Below are 22,235 nucleotides of genomic sequence, written 5' to 3' on the forward strand. Positions count from 1 at the left end.
TGAGGTGAAGCTAGGATTTCAATGATCACCATTTTCCTACAGGAACCCCAGGAATCTCAAGAATCTGTATATCTTGTACTTACCAGTATCTCAGAAGACATTATATGCAGAAAATAAATTTAATAAAATATTTACTGAATTGAAGGGAGTCCTGAGGCTAGGACACTAAGAAGGCAGACAGAACCCACACACAGAAGCTACAAGTTATGAAAAGACCAACCCCCTGTAGGGTGGAGAAGAGGAGCAGTAAATGCTAAGACAGGTCAGGGCTCCAGGAAGGGCCCAAGTGTACCAAGTGGTGTGAAAGGTGCCAAGCAGGGGGAAGAGACGGGGCGGAAGCTGGAAATGAGCTGAAAGTGCTCTTCTTTCTTTAATGTCTTTTCCTCTAATAGCTTATATTTTAAAATTTCAAACTATAGCAAAGTTGAAAGAATTCTGTAGCTAACATCTGTACGTTCGCCACCAGATTCCACCATCACATTTTCACTATACTTGTTACAGTACCGTTTCCAAAACATGGTCATGTGTCATGCAGTCAGTGTAACAGGATGTGAAGAGGGGACAAAGAAAACATCAGACTCTACCACATGTGGTTGCCCTCCCCTCTCCCAGTTATACGTGTATGCACACGCTCAGATGGTAGTTGTTTCTACCCAGTTTCTATTTACTCTGTGGGGAATGAGTGTGTCCGCACATGTGTTCTTAAACATTCATGTGTGAGAGGGATCACTGAAGGTGATGGGCCTGCTTGGAAACAAGACATCTACGCTGAAGACAAAGGGAGTGAAGGTTAGATAGGAAAAGCTGAGGTGAAAATTACACAGTAATTACAAAACAATTCAAGTTTAAAAGTTCTTCAAAGAGTTCGGTACAGGGTCATTAAAATAGTAAGTTCTCATACAGTGTTTACGTAAACATTTGAAAATTTTAGTCAGGAAACTTTTCAGGAAAACACCTACTGCAATAAAGTGACGCATCCCCTCACTCAAAAGTGAAATTCTACAGACATATAGATAGCACTAGTGAGCTAAATAATTCTAATGTTTTATACTCCCGACTAGTCCAAACCACCCCAGAAATGAGTGGCAAAGCCATACGGTAGGCTTCGGTTTTCCATCTGACTATATAGAATGCCTTTATGAAAATTTCTCATATTCGTTATTCACATTTCATTCTGAAACAGCAACAACTGTCAAAATAGGTTACAAAATAATTATTAAAGGTTCTTTAAAACTTACTTTGTTTTATAATTTATTAATCTGACATAAGGTATAAAAGAGAAAAAACCAAATTATCTTGGAACAAAGATTTTGATCCCTTTCTAAATCAATGAGAACAGCTACCTCCAACAGAAGAGGTCCCAAGGATTCCTTTTCTATCACTCCTTGACTGCTCGATGAGATGTCTGATTTCTGCACTTCATCATCAGTTGTTGATTTCTCTATAATAAAGAAACAAAAAGTCATGCATCCAAAAGGGCTCATTTCCATATTGGCAAGTTACAAAGACACAGATTCACCTAATTTAAGATTCAAATAACATTTACTTATTATCTAGGCGATATTTATTGACAACATTATTTAATCTTAATGATATTCACTTTATATGTATATTCAATTGACAAAATTGAGGTTGACAAAGGTTAAGTAACGTGTCACAAATCATATAACTAATAAGTGGCAGCAGGATAATTTGAATTCTGACCTATCAAGTCCAATGTTCCAACAACGGGGAAAATGGTATAAATATAAAGCCTTTTGAAAAAGTCTACACCAAAAGTTTTTAAGAAATGAGTAAACTGTAAAAGAATGATGGTTTCCTCCATTTTTCTTTTTCCTCTTCTGATTTGATCAACTGCCATTGAAAAGAGAGTGAAGAAATGCTTTTTCCTTTTGTGAGCCTGCATGAATTAGCTTACCTTTCACATTCCTGTCATGATGATCTGATTGATAAAACTGTGTAACTACTAAATGATCTGAAATTCTTTTGTGCAGTGATGTTGGAAAAGCCATCCATTATCTTCAAACAGCACCATACTTAAATAAGTTTCCAATCTGTCAAACTAGTGAGTTAGTTAGCCAAAAACCAAATTTGGTATCATTGAATATAGAGGCTCATTTTTTTACTTTAATGTGTAACATATTTCAGGGGCGCCTGGCTGGCTCAGGAGCATGTGACTCTTGATCTAGGGGTTGTAAGTTTGAGCCCCATGTTGGGTGTAGGGACTACTTACAAATAAAAAAAATCTTAAAACAATTAAATATGAAATATTTCATATATTCCAAAAAATACAGGAAATGACATAGCATACATCACATAGCCACCATTCATTTTTCACGGATGTTAACATTTGCTCCACGTCCTTCCTTAAAAAATAAAATGCTGCAAATAGAACACTCTGCTACCATTCCTTCTCTGTCTCTTTTCAGAAATAACTAGTATTCTGAGGTCAGTATAATAATTTCTAGGCCTGTTTTTTATTACTTAAGTACACATGTATGATTTCTTGAACAATATATCACCTTTTATTTTTTTTTAATGTTTATTTTTGAGATAGAGAGCACCAGGGGGGGAGTGGCAGAGAGAGAGAGGGACAGAGGATCCAAAGCAGGTTTCCTGCTGACAGCAGCAAGAACTGTGAGATCATGACCTGAGCCGAAGTCAGACTCTCAACTGACTGAGCCACTCAGGCACCCCTACTGTTTTGTGTTTTAAAGTTTACATAAGTATATATGGACTTCTCCAACTTAGTGTTTCCACTCAATATTATGTTTGAGATTTAAGCACACTGATGTAGATCTGATTCATTCATTTGAGATGGTATATATCATGTGACTAACCCATAGTTAGTAGATTTCCTAAGCCACTACTGACAGACCTTTGACTACCACACACAGTGCTATAATAAACTATTTTCAGTACTTCCTCTTTTGTACATGTGTGACAGTTTCTTGAGGGTAAACACTAAAAGTGAAGTTGCCGGTTCACAGGGTCTAGGTATTTTCGACATTACTAAGTTTGACAAACTGCTCTCTAAAGAGAATGTACCACTCGTAACATTCAAGGGTTTTTGTTTTTATGCATCCTCACTGACAATTGATATCAGCATTAAAAAAAAATTTGTGTGTCCGAATCTATTGGGTGTAAAGTATCATTTCATATAGTGTTTATAACAACAGCTTTACTGATTCACAATTCACATAGCATGCTATTCATGCCTTTAAGGCATACAATTCAGGGGTGCCTGGGTGGCTCAGTCGGTTAAGCGTCCTTCAGCACAGGTCATGATGTGGCGGTTTGTGAGTTCAAGCCCCACACTGGACTGTCTGCTGTCAGCACAGAGCTCACTGTCCCCTTCTCTTTATGCCCCTTCCCCACTCACTCTCCGTCTCTCAAAAATAAACATTAAAAAAAAAAAAGCATTCAATTCAATGGTTTTTTAGTACATTCACAGGGTTATGCAACCAACATTATAATACATTTTAGAACATATTCATCAACCCAAAAAGAAACTTTGTACCCTTGAGCAGTCACCCCCCATTTTCCCAATGCTCCCAAGCCCTAAGCAACCGCCAATCTACTTTCTGTCTCTGTGGATTTGCCTATTCTGGACATTTAGTATAAACGGAGTCATACAACACATGGTCCCTTGTGACTGGCTTCTTTTGCTTCGTGTGCTTTCAAGGCACTGTCAGTACTTCATTCCTTTTTTTTTTCTGCCAGATAATATGCCATTATATAAATATACCTTGTTTAACTTATCCATTGGTCAGCCGATAGATACACGGGTTGTTTCCACCTTTCGGCTATTTATGAATAATGCTGCTACGAACACTTGTGTGCAAGTTTTTGTGTGGACCTAGGTTTTCCTTTGTCTTGGGTATATACCTACAAATGGAATTGCTGGGTGATACTGTACCTCAATGCTTAACATTTTGTGGAACTACTGGACTGTTTTCCAAACTGGCTGCACAATTTTATTTTACTTTCCTACCAGCAGTGTATGGGGGTTCCGATTTCTCCCATCGTCACCAACACTTATCTGTCTTTTTTGTGTGCAGCCATCCTGGTACTTCACTGTGGTTTTGATTTGCATTTCTCTGATGGCAACGATATGCACATATTTTTCCTGTGCTTATTAGTCATTTATATGTCTTTGAGAGGCATTCAGTCAGAGCCTTTGTCCATCTATTAACTGGGTTATTTACCTTTTGATTATTATGGTACAGAAGTTTCTCATTTAGTTCTAAGATGTACTTCCTTCATCAATTCATGTGTTTATAACATTAAGACAGGTTTTTGGTTTTTAAACAGGTTTGTCAAAAAACACCAACCATCAAGTCCAAGTAAGTTAAATAACTATGTGTGAAAAGTAAAACATCTAAAATTTCAGGCAAAACCTAAGGCGGGAGTGGCTATGTGACCTAGTTTCTGGCTCAAGGAATGTGAAAAGAAGCGACGTGCAATTTCTGGGTCTTGTCCTTAAAAGGAAAGAAGCATGCCTCCTCATTTTCTTCTTTCCCCTTTTTGTCAGCTGGGATGTGGACCGGTGAGCCATGTTTAGCCACGTGGAAAATGGCAATAGGAATGGCACAGAAAAAAAGATGAAATCAATCACAACCTCTGACACATCCCTAGATTATCTTGTTAAAGCTGCTGCACTTTGGGTCTCTTGTTACAGTAGCCTAGCCTGTATCCTAACTATACATTCTGTATTTCTCAATCCCATGTTTATTTGCTAGATCTTGATTATGTCCATGATAGACATAATTTATTGGCACGCTATCATGAAAAGTAAGACTTTAACTTACATCAACCTTCTACCCACACATTTCTCCCTCCTTCCATCCTCCCAATATAGTTACAATTTTTAGGGCAATCAGTATTTAATATCTATGCTCCTGTGGCCACATAAATAAAGTTCACAAACGAGACAAGGTGTGTGCTATCATTTACATTTCTCCTATTTTGCGTTTTAGTCTTTTTAAGTTCCACTCATCCCTAAACTCCCTCCCCCCCGAAATGAAATTTTCCTCTTAATTAGTCCTCTGATTCTCTGTTCCATTTTTTCCCCATGGAAACATTCGTCCTGGAGACCTCTATCCACTAGCTATGTTTTTAGGTTGATGCACAAGGGTACACCTTTCTTCTGTTAAGATTCCATGGTTTCCCTGGATTAAGATCCTATGCCTTTCTTTCTTGGTTTGCTATGGTGGTTTTGATAGATATTTCTGGAAAAAGTACACAGAAGATAACTTTTGAACTGAGGCTTTAAATGTCTGAAAATGTCTTTATTTTGCACTTACACTTCATTTGGATTCACACAGAATTCCAGGTTTAGAATTCTCAGGGCACCTGGGTGGCTCAGTTGGTTAAGTGTCTGACTCTTGGTTTTGGCTCTGGTCATGCTCTCACAGTTTGTGAGTTTGATCTCCACAGCAGGCTCTATGCTGGTGGCACGGGGCCTGCTTGAGATTCATATTCTCCCTCCCTCCCTCTCTCTCTCTCCCTCCCTCTTTCTGCCCCTCTCCTGCTTGTGTGCACTCTCCCTCTCTTTCTCAAAATAGATAAATAAACATTTCTTAAGAAAAGAATTCTCATTCAGTATTGTTATTTAGGATACACTCTGAATCTGGTATGTGTCTATTTTTTCTTTCCCTTGTTTTTTTTTCTCTCTGGTGTCTGAAAATTGTGCATTGGTGTGAGGTTTTTTTCCCTTTCTTTTTATTCGTTGCGCTGGGCACTATATGAGTGCTTTCAATCTGGAAACCCACATCTTTCTAATTCTGAGAAGTGTTTTGTTTTGGTTTTGTATTATTACTCTTATAATTTCCTCCCTTTATTTGGTCTGTTCTCTTTTTCTGAAATTAATATGTTACACCTCCTGAACTATTCCTATACACTTCCCACCTTTCCCTTGTCTTCCACTACTTGTCTTTTTATTTTTACTTCCTAAGGGATTTCTTCACATTACCTTTCAACCCTTAAAATATTTATTCAACAAATATTCCCTGAAAGTCTACTATGTAACCAGGAACTGTTTTAGGTATGAGGGCACAACGATGAACAAACAAAAATCCTCACCCTCACGGAGCTCTAGTGGGAGTAGGCCGACAATAAACAAATAAAACATATAATATGTTAGATGTAAAAAACACTGTGGGGAAAATAAATCAAGGAAGATGTAGAGAGTGTGTGTATTAGAGAGAGTGTGTATTAGATAGGATAGTTACAGACAAGTTCATTGCGAAGAAATATTTGAACAAAGGCACAAAAGAGGTGAGGGAATGAGCCTTGTATACATCTGGGAAAGAACATTCCAGACAAAGGGATGAAGGGAGAAGAAAGTGCCAAGACCTGAGGCAGAGTGTGCCTAGAATGGTTAGGCAGAGAGTAGGCAAAAAGTAGAAAACAAAGTAAAGAGGCAAAGTTTATTTCAGTTATCCCGATTTTAAGTTCCAAAAGTTATTTGGTGTTTTGAATGTTTTATTTTATAGCATCTTATTATCATTTCATAGTTGAATTACCTTCCTTTTTGTCTCTGAGGGACTGTTTGATGGTTTGAAGTTTTCTTCTGCTCCCTGCCCTGTCTCTACTTTCTCTGAGTTCCCTTTTTTCCTGTTTGCTTGATTTGTTCTCTTCTACTTTACAGGTTTTCCTCAAATATTCAGATTTTTATTCAGATTAAAGAGTAAGGTACTAAAAGGCTGACTGGCAGCTGTGTGAATAGAGGGGGCAAGACAGGGAAAGGCTTTTGTCATGTGGGGATCATTCCCAACTGTCAGTGTCTGTGTGTCTTTTCCTTTGGGCAGGTCAGTGTCCCCAGAGCGGTCTTTCCCCCCTTGGGCGGCAGGCAGCGAGGTGACATATAGCTTCTGGCTGGCTCTCCCCTTCGGAGACTTAAAATACTAGTTTCTACTGTAGTTTCTACTTAAAATACTAGTTTCTACTGTCTGCTCCATCAGCTGTCACTAGACTATTCGCTTTCCAGCTTATAAAATCTTAACATCCTACCACTTTAATCATTATAAATATATTTGTTTATAATCTTTTCACATTGCTGTTATTCATCTGAAGTTCTTTCTGGTCTATTTGTTCTGTTTGTTATTTGTGTTCCTACTTACTGTAGATTGTTTCCTCATATGTTACATAATTTCTTAGCATAAAATCACCCTCATAAGCACTTTTTCTTTGGAAATGCCATGGGAATGAATACTGTTCAGTTTTGTTTTCCAGTCTTTACCCCTGGTTTAATTAGCCAGATCATCAGGCAACTTGTTTTATGTAATACATGCAAAGATAGTGAAGTATTACTTTGAAATGAGTTTTTCCATTATCAGGTGTGAGAGTTTTCCTCCAAAGCGCTCTGCCTGTGTGTCTGCTTTAATTCTTTGCTAGGGGTTTTCTGGCATGAGGTCCCCAGTAAATATGGACAGTATAAATATGAGTCGTAAAACAAAGTCAGGGTTTTCCCAGAAGAGACTGTTTCCCATGCCCAGAGCCCTGGCAGAGACAAGCTTATTATTCAGATGGAGGGATTTTCCTACCACTGAGGCACTGTCTTTCAACACTATGCCAGAGCTTCAGGTCTGACCCCACAACTTAGATCTCTTGACTCAATTCCCTTAGATACCAGGCTTCATAACCTACCAAGGCAACCAGTGTTCAAGTTAAATTAATAAGCCATGTTTTTGTAACAAGAAACCTCTCAGATTCACTTTCTAAAATAAAGACCGTCTATACAAAAATGTTTCTTTAATAACATTATGAAATTCAATGCAATTTCTTAATAATAAAAATAATAAAATCACCTATTATAAAGGTCTTCATAACAAAGCACACAACCATGGTTTTGGCTTTTTTTTTTTTTTTTTTTTTTTTTACCTTGTTCCATTCTCTTCATGAGCTGTATCTGATCGACTGTCTTCTTCAAAATCTTGCATTTGTCTGGCTTTACACTCAAACTGTCAATGTCACTGATGTTGGCAGACAGTAACTCAGCTAGTTCTTCTAAATACTTATTTTCTTGTTCCCTGCGCCTCTTTTCAGTGCTGTTTGTTACACAAAGAAAAACCAGTTAGTGTACATTTCTACCACGATACTTCCCTCTTTGATCAAGTACTTAATATTTACATATTTATAGAGATCCATAATTTTATCCAGAATATAAAGTCCGATTTTAAAAACAACTTAAATTCACAATACCAAAGTGCAGAAAACAATTCTGGCCAAAAATACATAAAGAGAGTGATTGCCATCATATATGTATTTCCTCAATGATATAAATACATCAAATATTTCCCAACAAAATGTTAGATATTAAAAGGAAGCAGAAAGTACTTACACTCACTGCATTTGGAATTTACTTTATATTCTAAACAATAATTCCTTGAATTAGAAAATCTGATTTTTCAAATAACTTTGTTATAAATTAAGCAGTGCAGACTATACTAGAGTTCAAATAAGTTATACTTTGAAATCTGATAAACTTTCTTAATTTTTTTGTTACTGAAAGAAATCTGATAAACACTTGATTCTTATAACTAGACCATTAGTTGGTCCTCATCAAAAAGAAAAGAGCATCCATCCAAAAAGTAAAAGAAAAAGAATAATAATCAATTATGAGACAAAGGTACAGAGAACAATGTCTTTTGTATACAACTTCATTCTACAAAAAAGACATCTATTTATAAGTTCTCATAAATGTGATAAATAAAATCAATTTTGATTTATCTTGAAGCAAAATTACGAGAACAAAGGATAACAGTGCAACCAGCTAGCGCTTTACATTCAATCAAAGGTACTGAATGAATACTGTTCAGTTTTGTTTTCCAGTCTTTACCCCTGGTTTAATTAGCCAGATCATTAGGCAACTTATTTTATGTAATACATGCAAAGATAGTGAAGTATTACTTTGAAATGAGTTTTTCCATTATGAAATTAACATAATAAGAAAGATTGGTCACAAATAACTCTTTGTTTTATAAGCAGCAACCAAAATCATCTGGTGTGATGGTAGAAAAGTGGTAAAAAAAAAAAAAAAAAAAAAAGAGGTGAAAAGAGGGCAAGATTAGTTGCTTTTTAAAAAGCTCATAATTGGGGCGCCGGGATGGCTCAGTCGGTTGAACGTCCGACTTCGACTCAGGTCATGATCTTGAGGTCCGTGGGTTCGAGCCCCGCGTCGGGCTCTGTGCTGACAGCTCAGAGCCTGGAGCCTGTTTCAGATTCTGTGTCTCCCCTTTCTCTGACCCTCCCCTGTTCATGCTCTCTCTCTGTCTCAAAAATAAATAAATGTTAAAGAAAAATTTTTTTTTATTAAAAAAAATAAAAGGTCACAATTGGCAACAATTAAAATACCACTTACTTTTCATAATACAAAACTATAAAAGCAATAGCATTTCCATAGCAACATAGTAAGTTGAAAAGAACCAAGTCAGCCAATCAAATGTATTTAACCACAAAAAACAAAATACTACAACATGGTACACATCCCAGAACAAAACCAAATTTTGAAACTTTAACAATCATCCTTTTTTATCTTTATCTGTAAAGCCTTTCATTATTAAGGAATTAGTCCCACTTTATTTAGTAAAACTTTATCTTACAATTTCCACAGAAAGTACATGGAGCAAGATATTCTGACAAACTTCACACAAAGGCATTGAAAACAAGGCATGAAGAAAATGACATATTCAAGGTTTCCGAGAACTCCATCTCTGCAACTTGCTAGTGTTTTAGAGGACACCTGATTTTACCTTAGAGAAACTAAGTCATACTAGACTTATTTTGTAGATTCAGTCTAAAGTATGATCTGTTGAAATCTAGGGGTCTAGATTCTAACACGAGTAAATTGGATTCACGTAGTGGAACTCCAAAATCTGCTTCTGACATTAAGTTTTACGTAAAACTGAAGTGCCTGACACCACTGTAGAATAAAAGAAAGTGCTAGAATGGCAAGATAGAGAGTTGACAGAGGAAGCAAGAAGCTAAAAATACTGAAATGCTGAGTTGTCTATAAAATGGCTTAAGAAGGAGACTAGGAAAATCACCACGAAACGAAGTAACTAATAAGCAAGGACAGAAAATGAGAGCAGATATATTTTTTTTTTTTTTTATTTTTTATAATATATGAAATTTATTGTCCAAATTGGTTTCCATAAAACACCCAGTGCTCATCCCAAAAGGTGCCCTCCTCAATACCCATCACCCACCCTCTCCTCCCTCCCACCCCCCATCAACCCTCAGTTTGTTCTCAGTTTTTAACAGTCTCTTATGCTTTGGCTCTCTCCCACTCTAACCTCTTTGTTTTTTTTTTTTTTCCTTCCCCTCCCCCATGGGTTTCTGTTGTTTCTCAGGATCCACATAAGAGTGAAACCATATGGTATCTGTCTTTCTCTGTATGGCTTATTTCACTTAGCATCACACTCTCCAGTTCCATCCACGTTGCTACAAAAGGCCATATTTCATTTTTTCTCATTGCCACGTAGTATTCCATTGTGTATATAAACCACAATTTCTTTATCCATTCATCAGTTGATGGACATTTAGGCTCTTTCCATAATTTGGCTATTGTTGAGAGTGCTGCTATGAACATTGGGGTACAAGTGCCCCTATGCATCAGTACTCCTGTATCCCTTGGATAAATTCCCAGCAGTGCTATTGCTGGGTCATAGGGTAGGTCTATTTTTAATTTTCTGAGGAACCTCCACACTGTTTTCCAGAGCGGCTGCACCAATTTGCATTCCCACCAACAGTGCAAGAGGGTTCCCGTTTCTCCACATCCTCGCCAGCATCTATAGTCTCCTGATTTGTTCATTTTGGCCACTCTGACTGGCGTGAGGTGATACCTGAGTGTGGTTTTGATTTGTATTTCCCTGATAAGGAGCGACGCTGAACATCTTTTCATGTGCATGTTGGCCATCCGGATGTCTTCTTTAGAGAAGTGTCTATTCATGTTTTCTGCCCATTTCTTCACTGGGTTATTTGTTTTTCGGGTGTGGAGTTTGGTGAGCTCTTTATAGATTCTGGATACTAGCCCTTTGTCCGATATGTCATTTGCAAATATCTTTTCCCATTCCGTTGGTTGCCTTTTAGTTTTGTTGGTTGTTTCCTTTGCTGTGCAGAAGCTTTTTATCTTCATAAGGTCCCAGTAATTCACTTTTGCTTTTAATTCCCTTGCCTTTGGGGATGTGTCGAGTAAGAGATTGCTACGGCTGAGGTCAGAGAGGTCTTTTCCTGCTTTCTCCTCTAAGGTTTTGATGGTTTCCTGTCTCACATTCAGGTCCTTTATCCATTTTGAGTTTATTTTTGTGAATGGTGTGAGAAAGTGGTCTAGTTTCAACCTTCTGCATGTTGCTGTCCAGTTCTCCCAGCACCATTTGTTAAAGAGACTGTCTTTTTTCCATTGGATGTTCTTTCCTGCTTTGTCAAAGATGAGTTGACCATACGTTTGTGGGTCTAGTTCTGGGGTTTCTATTCTATTCCATTGGTCTATGTGTCTGTTTTTGTGCCAATACCATGCTGTCTTGATGATGACAGCTTTGTAGTAGAGGCTAAAGTCTGGGATTGTGATGCCTCCTGCTTTGGTCTTCTTCTTCAAAATTCCTTTGGCTATTCGGGGCCTTTTGTGGTTCCATATGAATTTTAGGATTGCTTGTTCTAGTTTCGAGAAGAATGCTGGTGCAATTTTGATTGGGATTGCATTGAATGTGTAGATAGCTTTGGGTAGTATTGACATTTTGACAATATTTATTTTTCCAATCCATGAGCAGGGAATGTCTTTCCATTTCTTTAAATCTTCTTCAATTTCCTTCGTAAGCTTTCTATAGTTTTCAGCATACAGATCCTTTACATCTTTGGTTAGATTTATTCCTAGGTATTTTATGCTTCTTGGTGCAATTGTGAATGGGATCAGTTTCTTTATTTGTCTTTCTGTTGCTTCATTGTTAGTGTATAAGAATGCAACTGATTTCTGTACATTGATTTTATATCCTGCAACTTTGCTGAATTCATGTATCAATTCTAGCAGACTTTTGGTGGAGTCTATCGGATTTTCCATGTATAATATCATGTCATCTGCAAAGAGCGAAAGCTTGACTTCATCTTTGCCAATTTTGATGCCTTTGATTTCCTTTTGTTGTCTGATTGCTGATGCTAGAACTTCCAGCACTATGTTAAACAACAGCGGTGAGAGTGGGCATCCCTGTCGTGTTCCTGATCTCAGGGAAAAAGCTCTCAGTTTTTCCCCGTTGAGGATGATGTTAGCTGTGGGCTTTTCATAAATGGCTTTTATGATCTTTAAGTATGTTCCTTCTATCCCGGAGAGCAGATATATTTAAACAAAGTCAAAACTGAAGGAGGGGCGGACATGACCAAAAAATTCTACCTTAATGGAAAAGAAGGCTTCCTTTATTACTTTAGCCACTTACACTTCTCACCAGCCCACTCGACTTCCATGGACATTGCACACATGCTAGTTAATCATGCTATGAATTAACTAACGTATCTTTTTCCTTCAACTTACTAGCTTTTTCAACAAATGGTCCTAAACTTATTACATGCCAGACAGCCACGCACTATGTCCTGGGGATCCAGGGGTAAATTAGGTGTAGCCCTAACTAGTGTGAGAATAAAGAAAAAGAGTCATTACAACACTATGTGACAAGACTGTTAATACTATAGAAGTTCATCCGGATCGCACCTACACTGAGGCAATGAGATGTCCCAACCTGGTGGTAGACAGGGATTGGTTTCAGGGCAGGGGGGGCAGACAAACAAAACCCAGCTTTTTCAAAGGTGTAATATGAGAATGAAAATGTCAAGTTAAAGGATCTATAAGTAGTTCAGTATGGCTCAACTACAGATAAGAAACAGAAGGGCAGGAGATGAGTTCCAAGCCACATCATGAGGGCTCTTCCATACACCATGATAAAGAGCATGATGTATTGCTTAAAAGCACAAGTTCAAATTTCCTCAGTCATTTATTAGCTATGCAACCCTGGACAAGTTGCTTAACAGCAATTTAACTTCTCTCAGCTTCAATTTCTTTATCTGCAAAACAGGGGTGATGACATTAATTATCTCTTAGAATTTAGTGAGGATTAAAAAAGATGTTAAATGTAAAATGTTTGGCAAAGTTGCTGGCATATACTTTTAGTTCAGTAAATGTTACCTATTGTCATTGTTTTGGTTATGATTATTTTTTTCAGGGCAAGGGGAAGCCCAGAAGGGTTTAAGAAGAAGAATGAGTGGCATGACAAGATTTGTAAGCTCCCTGAAGATAGAAAACATGACTCACTTTGCTTATATCCTTATAACGTCATGCACACCATGCTGGTTGAATAGTGGGCACTAAATAAAGCACTTGTTGAGCTGAATTAGAAATATTAAACAAGCACAAGGCATAGCTACCCAGCATTTTGAGACTGGCATTTTAATCCCCATTCTCCTAGTACAGTTAAAGAATGGAGAAGAGGTAATAGGAAGAGATATGAGGCATCAATTACTAAGAAACTCTATCAGGGCTCTTGTACAAAGGGCTGGCAATATCCTGAGGTCTAACATATTCTCTTTATGATTAATGAGTTCAGAATCTGTCCAAAGAGACAGCAGATAATAACAAAACCAAAAGAAGCATTACAAGGTGGTATTCATACACAAACTCAATCAGTTTCAAAATCACGAAGTTTTACTTTACCATATCAAAAATGCCAATTGAAACTGAAGCCCATACTTACAAACCTGAAGGAGGTAATGTTTTCAAATATTTTGAAAGCAGACATACAAAGATTATTATCTTTAAAACATCTAAGAAGAAAAAATATATTCACTTTTTGATATTTGTCATGACATGATTATGTATGTATAAAAAAATCAAAGATCTACAGATAAGCCGTAAAACAAATAAGAAAGTTTAGAACAATGGATGCACAGGAGACCAATAATCCCAAATCCTATATATTAAAAGCTGTCAGTTAGAAGATGCAATAGACAAAATTATACTATTTCCAAAAGCAATAAAAATTCTGTGGGACCCTGGAATATATCTAACTAAAGATGGGCTAGTTGTTCAAAGGGGAAAATTATGAACTACTACCAAAGAATAGTGAAGACCTGAATATGTGAATAGCCTTTATATTCACAAATAAGAACACTCGGGAATCTGGAGTCTAGAAAATAAAAATGTCAATTCTCTTCCAATTTAATCTATAAAAGTAAATACATTCTAATCCAAATCCCAGGAGTATTTTTCTTCAGGGGAAACTTAAAAACCTATTTAAAAATCTGAATGGACAGGTAAAGGGACAAGAATAGGGAAAACGATTTTGAAAAATAACAAAGAATGACTTGCCTCAACAGATATCAAGGTGATTGTCATAAGAAAGTTCAGAACCAGATCCCTATCTATATAGGAACTGGATCTATGATAAAGGTAACAGCACAAAAGCAGAGAAAGGATAGGGCCATAACCACTTATGTTCTACATGGGAAAAAATAAAATTAGTTCCCCACATTATATCATATGCAAATCAAATTCTACATTAATTAAAACTCTAAATACACATATGTATGTAATATGTAAATATGTAAAAATATGTTTAAGGCCTTGAAGTAGAGGGAAAAAAATTCTTCCACGAGACCCCCAAGAGCTTGACACATGAAAACTGAAGGTTCCAAGGTATGTCAACGGATTTCAAAAACAGTTAAACAGACCAGGAGACGAAAGATATTTACATCAAATATAAGCAAAAAAGAGTAGTACACAGAAAATTTAAAAAAACTCTTATAAATGAAAAGGAAAAGGAAAACAACCCAGCAGGAATATGGGCAAAAGATATACCCAGGAAATTCACAGAAGAGAAAAACAAAAATCAAAATCAATTTATCTGGTTATCAGCGAAATATACTTCAAACTGTAACCCCACACTCATCAAGTTGGGAGACTTACAGTGAGGAGAGGGCAGTGTGGCTAAGGGTGTGAGAAAAAAAGAACTCTCAATGCTTGTTATTTGAGGAGCAATGTGGTGGTGACCTAGTTAACATAAAGATGAATACAGATCCCAAAGAAACTCTCACTTATCAAGTAGGAGGTGTGGAAACTGATACTACACTGTATGTTAACTAACATGAATTTAAATAAAAAATAAACAAACAAAAATAAAGTAGGGAGGTGCATATGAGGATGTTCCTTCGCTGTAGTGCTAGTTGTAAGAGCAAAAATTTCTAACAGAAAGGTTGTTTATAGGGAAATGGATTTTTCAAATGGGATACATTCCTGCCTTACAACATTTAATCAAAAGGTGACAGAACTGAATCTATATATATTTATATCTCAAGATGCATGCTGGAAAAAGTATACTCTAGAAAAATATATACAGTATACAGTGTTGTATCATATGTATACTTATAAACATTCTGTATTACTCACCAGTTCATATATAATTATTAAAATGGAGAAATTAATTGCAGACAAATCAATGTAATAATTAATCATTTTATTACCTTATTCAAATAAGACTATACAAATATGATAAAATATTAAAAAATACTAACAATACCACAAAATATGAACAATTATACATAATGGATATATATAGTTTCTTAGCGTCTATTCTTAACATAGATTTAAAAAATTTCCCCAAATAAAAAATTAAATCTAAAAAACAACAGTTTTATTTATTTATTCTTTTTTAAAATATTTATTTATTTTTTGAGAGAGAGAGAGAGAGAGAGAGAGAAAGAGAGAGAAAGCACAAGCATGGGAGGGGCAGAGAAAGAGAGAGGGGGACAGAGGACCCAAAACAGACTCTGCACTGACAGCAGGGAGCCCGACGTGGGGCTCGAGCTCACAAACTATGAGATTGTGACCTGAGCCGAAGTCAGATGCCCAACTGACTGAGCCATCCAGACACCCCTATTTATTTACTCTTACATTTTCCTTTGAAAAGGACTGACTTTACATACAGATAAAACAAGAACATTAACTTTGACAACACAAATCTGGATTGTATCTCAATATCAACGTTCCTCTGAGCATCTGGACACTTACCTGTGGTTATGAATACTTAAGTTATGATCTGTGACAGTTCTTTTAATTGATCAACTTTTCTCTCTCCAGACTGGAGCCCTGGCACTTACTCCCCTGTTAAAATCCTTTCTTTATCCCCCATGAGAAAGAAGCATGTAATCCAGGGACAGAAGAATCTTCTGCCAGTTCACTCTCTAGATCAGTGATGATCAATGGGGGCCATATTGCTTTCCCCATCCCTGACAAACATTTGACAACTGTCTGAAGACATTTTTTGGTAGTCACAACTGATGTGACACTTTGGTTATCATAACTGATGGAAAGATGCTACTGGCGTCCAGTGTGTGAAAGTCAGGGATATTGCTACGCATCCTACAACATACAGGAGAGCTGCCCACAACAAAGAATTATCTGGCTGACAATGTCAATAGTGTGAAGGCTGAGAAAGCTTTCTCTAGATCCTAGAAGATGAATGGAATAAGATCCCCACTCTTCTCCTCTCAGGTGGGAAGCTGTTCTTTTGATGCGAGTGAGTTTCTTTCTCTGTCTGGCATTTGTCAGAATCTCCTTAGCAACAATTCTCTTTTAGCCTATTTAAGGTGATCATATTCCTTATGATACACAAACATTTAATTTCACAAACAGGCATTCTTTAAAATCCTAATATTAATATTATAAAAATAATGATATTTCTTAGTTCTGCTAACATAACGTTCTAAGATAGCAGGTTAAAGATATACAATGGACTTATTTATTCACGTGACAAATATTTACTATGTCCTTACTATATATAAGCCACACACTATGCTACACACTAGGCATATAATAGTAAGAACAGACAAGGTCCTTACCAAATGGCAGCCTAAGCGTGTAGTGGAGAAGCCAGAAATTCACGAAATAATCACATGAACTAGTAAAAACCTGAAATTATGGATCAGAGCTATAAACATACATGTGAGACAGATACAGGAAGGGGAGACTTAATATAATAGTTATGGAAGTAAGAGAAGGCTCCTTTTAAGGTGGTAATGTCTAAGCTGGTATCTGTTGAATGTATAGGTACTGACTACAAGAAATCTAGAGGGAGCAAGCTAGATTGTGGGAGCAGCATGTGCAAAAGTCCCGGGGAAACAAGAAAACATGGGGAGTATAAGGGACTCCAAGAAGAACAGAAAACTTGGAGTAGATTTAGCAAGAACTCTTAAGTGGCAATGAAAATGATGAAGAAGCTCTCCTAGATCTAGACTAAGAAAACAGTGTTCCTACCTTGATGCCAGTGTGTCACATGGCGATCCTTTCCTCTTATGTGAGTCTGGGTTAGCAGGGTCGGATGAACTGTCCCCGAGGCCACTCATGTTGAAAAACTTCACACCTAAAAAAGGAAGGACAACAATGAGAAATCTACTCTGGTGAGCTTTCTAATCCACAGGAGAGGAAGCTCCCTTATGTTGAAGATATCTAAACACTACAGGGTCTCTGTGAATACCTAATTACAGCCATCATAAAAGTATCCCCATCTATACAGAGTCATCAGCTATTTAGTGTTTCTACACTTTCTTTTCTGTATTTGTAAAACAAAATAAATAGTCCCTTATGAAATCACAAAGGTCAAATAGGATGAAAGTATTATTAGAATAATGAAATAGACACTGAAATTTTTTTTCAGAGAAAAAAATCACTTTCAGATGTTTCTAAGAACAATGTATAACTGGGAGTCAGAGAAATTATTTCTTATATGTATTTATTTTAGATTATGCTTTGAAAAGAACTTGAAACAACTTTTACTCATAAGGTTTGGGATTTTATACTGCTAAGAAAATAAATAATACATCTACAATTAAAGTTGAAGCAATGAATTAGATTTGGTACTTACCAAGTCTGAATTCTATACTCCTAACCTTGTGTTTATGTAGTCAGGCGACAAAGATCAAATGTTTAGTCTATGTTAGGATCTTGGTATAGATGCCAGAGAACACAAAGTCATTTCCCTCAGCACGCCAGTCAGGTCTCTCTCTCACATGTTGTGCCAGGTAGTGACTACACTTACAGATCCACTCTGACTTGTCCCTATCAACCACTATTCTCTGTAGAATCCCTAACGAAACTCAGAATCCTATCCCTGGCCTTATATTCATCACGACCTTTTGTATGTTATTAGTGCCAAACAGCATACCTCCCCCATTTGTTTTCACCCCATCTACCCTTGAAAAAGGAAAGAAAATCCTTGCTAAATGGGAAAAACCTTTAACTTTTCCTTTTCCACAGCAATGACAACTGTGCTTATAAAGCTTATTATAAAGAATGCTGAGATCCATAAGAATCTCTCACATGGTTTTAATTAATACATGTGAGCAAATTCTTTTTCTCTAGTCCTGAAACTTACTGTCTCTAGCCTGTCCTTTGTCAATACCAAAGACTGTCAGTTCCCCTTTTTCTGTGTACAAATAATAACTAAAATTCTAACCATGAATTTATTATTTCATGCAACAAAAGGGGCACATTCTGAATTTCTCCCACATGAGAAGTGCAGTTCATAAAAACCTCCAACCCCTAGGATTGCAGTCTTGTAATTGCTTTTTACTTTTCTCCTTCACGTCTCATTTCTAATCAGTATCCATGTCCTGCCAATTCTTCCTTAATAAGAGATCTCAGATTGTCCCCTCCTTTTTATTCTCAGATATAGTTATGATTCTAGTTGGAACCCAATGCTTCATTCTGGATTAATGCAAGATCCATGTATCTGGTTTCTCAATTCCAGTCACTCTCACTTCTAATCTGTCCTATAAACAGCACCTAAACCATTCCTGCTCAAATGTCATTTCCAAGATATCAGTTCCCTGATGAGGAATCAACTGGGTCCCCCTACTGGAGCATGGTGGTTGAAAGCATGGGCTGTGGGGTCAGAAAGGCCTTAAGTTGAAGTCCTGGCTTAACCAGTACCTACTTATTCTTGGGCAAAGTGTATAATCTCCTTAAGCCTAATTCCTCATCTATAACATACAGATAATAATTACCTTCACCCACCTTCAGATCTGTTGTAAGGACTGAACGAAACAGTGCATGTAAAGAGCATACTCTAGTTCCTGGAGAATGCTGACTGTTGTTATTTTCTCTTTAGACAGAGAGCTCCATGAGGGTCTAGGGTTCACTTGTGGATAACTCATCCCAAACCTTCTTATCAATAAATACAATGGACACTTTTCATGCCTTCATTTGTTAGTGCTCAATATATGCTATTATTATTAATTATTATTATTATTATTATTATTATTACTTTATTGGCCTACTTGGAGCAGCATTTGAAATAACCTTCTGAAACACTGTCACCCATTGGCTTCTGTGATCCCGTACTTCCTTCATTTACTTAACAAATAAATCAAGCATCTATCATGCATCAGACACTGTGCTAAAAGCTGAGCAAATAAATGGTCAGCAAAATAGAGGTTCCTGCCCTCAGGGAGCGGGAGACATAAGCAAATAAGACACAAAAGTAACATATAATTTTAAACTGTGATAAAAGTTACAAAGGAAAAGAATACAAAAGGAAAAGGAAAAGAATAGGAAAAGAATAGAATAGAATGTTTCTCATAGAGAGAAGCAATAGAGGAGACCTAATTTTAATTGGGGCCCTCTCCGAAGAAGTGACGCATAAATCAAACCTGACTAGAACAGTGTGGTTTTCTTCTGATCTTATTCTAAGTACTTTTTGCCCAATTCTTGGGGGTCAGAATTCCTCAAGGTCCTAATGTCCAAGGCCTCTTTTTCCCTCAGACTACTACATACATTATCCTCGGGTGATACTACTCACTCAGCCTGATTTCAAAACACATCTCTATACTGATTATCCCCAAATCTCCACCTCTAGCTCAGACCTCCTAAGTCTCAGAGCCATAATCCAATTCTTCACCAGCTATCTCCATCCAGATGTTACCCAGGCACTTCAAATTCAACTTTCCAAACTGAACTAAACCTCACCTCATATATTTCTTCTTTTAGTTGGTATGCTGGAGTCCTTCTAACCTCTTCTCTCATACCCCATATGCAAGCAGACACCAAGATTTGTCAATTTTTATTTCCTAAATATTTCCCAAATCCATCCCTTCTTCATAGCCTCCTCTCATCACCTCCTGCTGGACCATTTCTTTTTTTCAGATGTTTATTTATTTAGAGAAAGAGAGAGAGAAAGAGAGATAGTATGACAGGGGGAGGGACAGAGAGAGAGGAAAGAGAGAATCCCAGACAGGCCTCGATCCCACGAACTGTGAGATCATGACCTGAGCTGAAATCAAGAGTTGGACGCTTAACCGACTGAACCACCCAGGTGCCCCTCCTGCTGGACTATTAAAATAGCCTTCCAGATGGTCTCCCTGAGCCACCAGAGCAGACTATCAGAAATGTAAGTCTGATCATCTCCATCTCTTGTTTAAAATCCTTCACTAAATCCTCACTGCTGAAAGAACAACACTCAACCTCTTGGACATAATATACAAAGTTTCCATCGGCTTTCACCTACTGTGCGTCAATTATAGAATTTGGTGAATAAGTGACTAAACATCTATTCAATCATGTACTTAACAGATTATATATGACACACATATATATAATCCATAGGAAACAGACAGAGACACACACATGTAGATTACGTATGTTAATTTTAGTTCTGACACTAAGGAAAGACTTTAAAAATAAAATCCTTGGTTATATTCCACGTTCCAAGAAAAGGAAAACATTAGTCAGAAAACTTTAAATTGATCACAACGTGGGTAGCCCTAATTTCACCAGCAACAAATATTTACTGAGTTCCTAGTATATGCCAGCCTCTGTTCTAGGTACTGGGGATACAACCGTGAAAAAAATTTATAAAAATCACTGTCCTCATGTCCTCATAGAGGTTCATTCTATTGTAAGGCAGAGAGATAATAAATAAAATTAAAAAGTAAATTATAGAGTATATTAAAAGGTGATATGTGTTATAGAGGAAAATCAGGCAAAAACAGAGGTGTAAGTGTGTAGAAGGGAAGGGACAGCAGTTTTAAGTAGCATAGTTAGAAAAGGCCTCATTGAGAAGGTGAGATAAGAGCAAAGACTTGAAGGATGTGAAGGAAAGGGAAAGGTATCTGGAGGAAGAGTGCTCCTGGCAGGCGCAAAGGGAAGGGCTGTAAGGCCTTAAGGCTGGAGCATAACTATGCTTTTTGCAAAAGATGAAAGAGATCAGTGTAGTTAGAACCAGGGAGTGAGGGAGCAGATGAGCTCAGAAAGATTACACGATGAGGCTACATCGTGTAAGGCCATAAAAACCATTTTAAAGATTTTAGCTTGACTCTGACTGAATTAAGCAATCAGTGGAGGGTTAAGAACAGAGGAATGCCAAGATCTGATTTTCATTCTAAGACTTCTGCTATAAAGGGTAAGTACAATCTTTCTCATTTCAGTAATTTGGCATTTAAGTTTCCAACTGCTAAATGGACTTTTTCATTTGGATATCCCACTGTCTCCTCAAACTCAATATGTATAAAATATGCTGGATGTTTACGTTCCAGACTTCTGTTAATGATGAATAAATGAGACGAGTTGCGTTGTGGAGTAATGTCATCATAAAAAATACTTGTTAAATCTCTTGTGGTGGGGGGAGAGGAAGGACCCACGATAAGAAAAATAATTACAGTAATTGCAAGGTGGACAACCTCAATGCAAAGGCAAACAGGCCAGACTTGTAAAAACAATCACCACAATAAAAAAGATGTCAAAAGACCCGACATGTTTGTTAGTATCTCTTCTGAAACCCAAACACAAAATAATAATCATCTAAGTGATATATTACTGTAACTAATACAACTGCTACCTTCTTTTCCTAAGAAACTCACAGAAGCATAAATGAGGTTATCACAAAACCAAATATCACAGAAGAAGCCACCTCATTCTATATTCACATAGAAATAAAATGTAATGTTTTTAAATGTATTAATACAAATAATGAAATTGTGCAATAACCTTTATAATAATGGGACATTAATTCTAAACTTTTCAACAGAAATAGAAATAAAAGAGAGAAAATGAAGGGGGGAATATAATGAAAGATAAGACTCTGGAGTTCGCTAAACCAAAAGAAAGGAATTAGCTAATTCCCACCTCATGCTCAGGGGCCACTTCTTACTTCCTTATCTGCCTATCTTCTTTGCCTCCAAAGACATTAGGTTATACCTATCTG

General features: G+C 37.0%; 1 protein-coding gene across 6 annotated transcripts in view; it reads right to left on the reverse strand.

Annotated features, from left to right (window-relative positions):
* NCOA1 (nuclear receptor coactivator 1) overlaps nucleotides 1-22,235 on the reverse strand; it is a 242,724-nt gene that overhangs the window by 74,961 nt on the left and 145,528 nt on the right. For all 6 annotated transcript variants that reach the window (XM_045447551.1, XM_045447552.1, XM_045447549.1 and 3 more), the window contains 3 exons: nucleotides 17,294-17,399; nucleotides 7,885-8,051; nucleotides 1,344-1,441 (listed from right to left, as the gene is read on the reverse strand). In XM_045447551.1, coding sequence (XP_045303507.1) covers nucleotides 1,344-1,441; nucleotides 7,885-8,051; nucleotides 17,294-17,382 — 354 coding nt within the window. In that variant the 5' untranslated portion in view covers nucleotides 17,383-17,399. The remainder of the gene's footprint in view (nucleotides 1-1,343; nucleotides 1,442-7,884; nucleotides 8,052-17,293; nucleotides 17,400-22,235) is intronic.

This window comes from Leopardus geoffroyi, chromosome A3, assembly GCF_018350155.1.
Source record: "Leopardus geoffroyi isolate Oge1 chromosome A3, O.geoffroyi_Oge1_pat1.0, whole genome shotgun sequence".
NCBI classification, from domain to species: Eukaryota; Metazoa; Chordata; class Mammalia; order Carnivora; family Felidae; genus Leopardus; species Leopardus geoffroyi.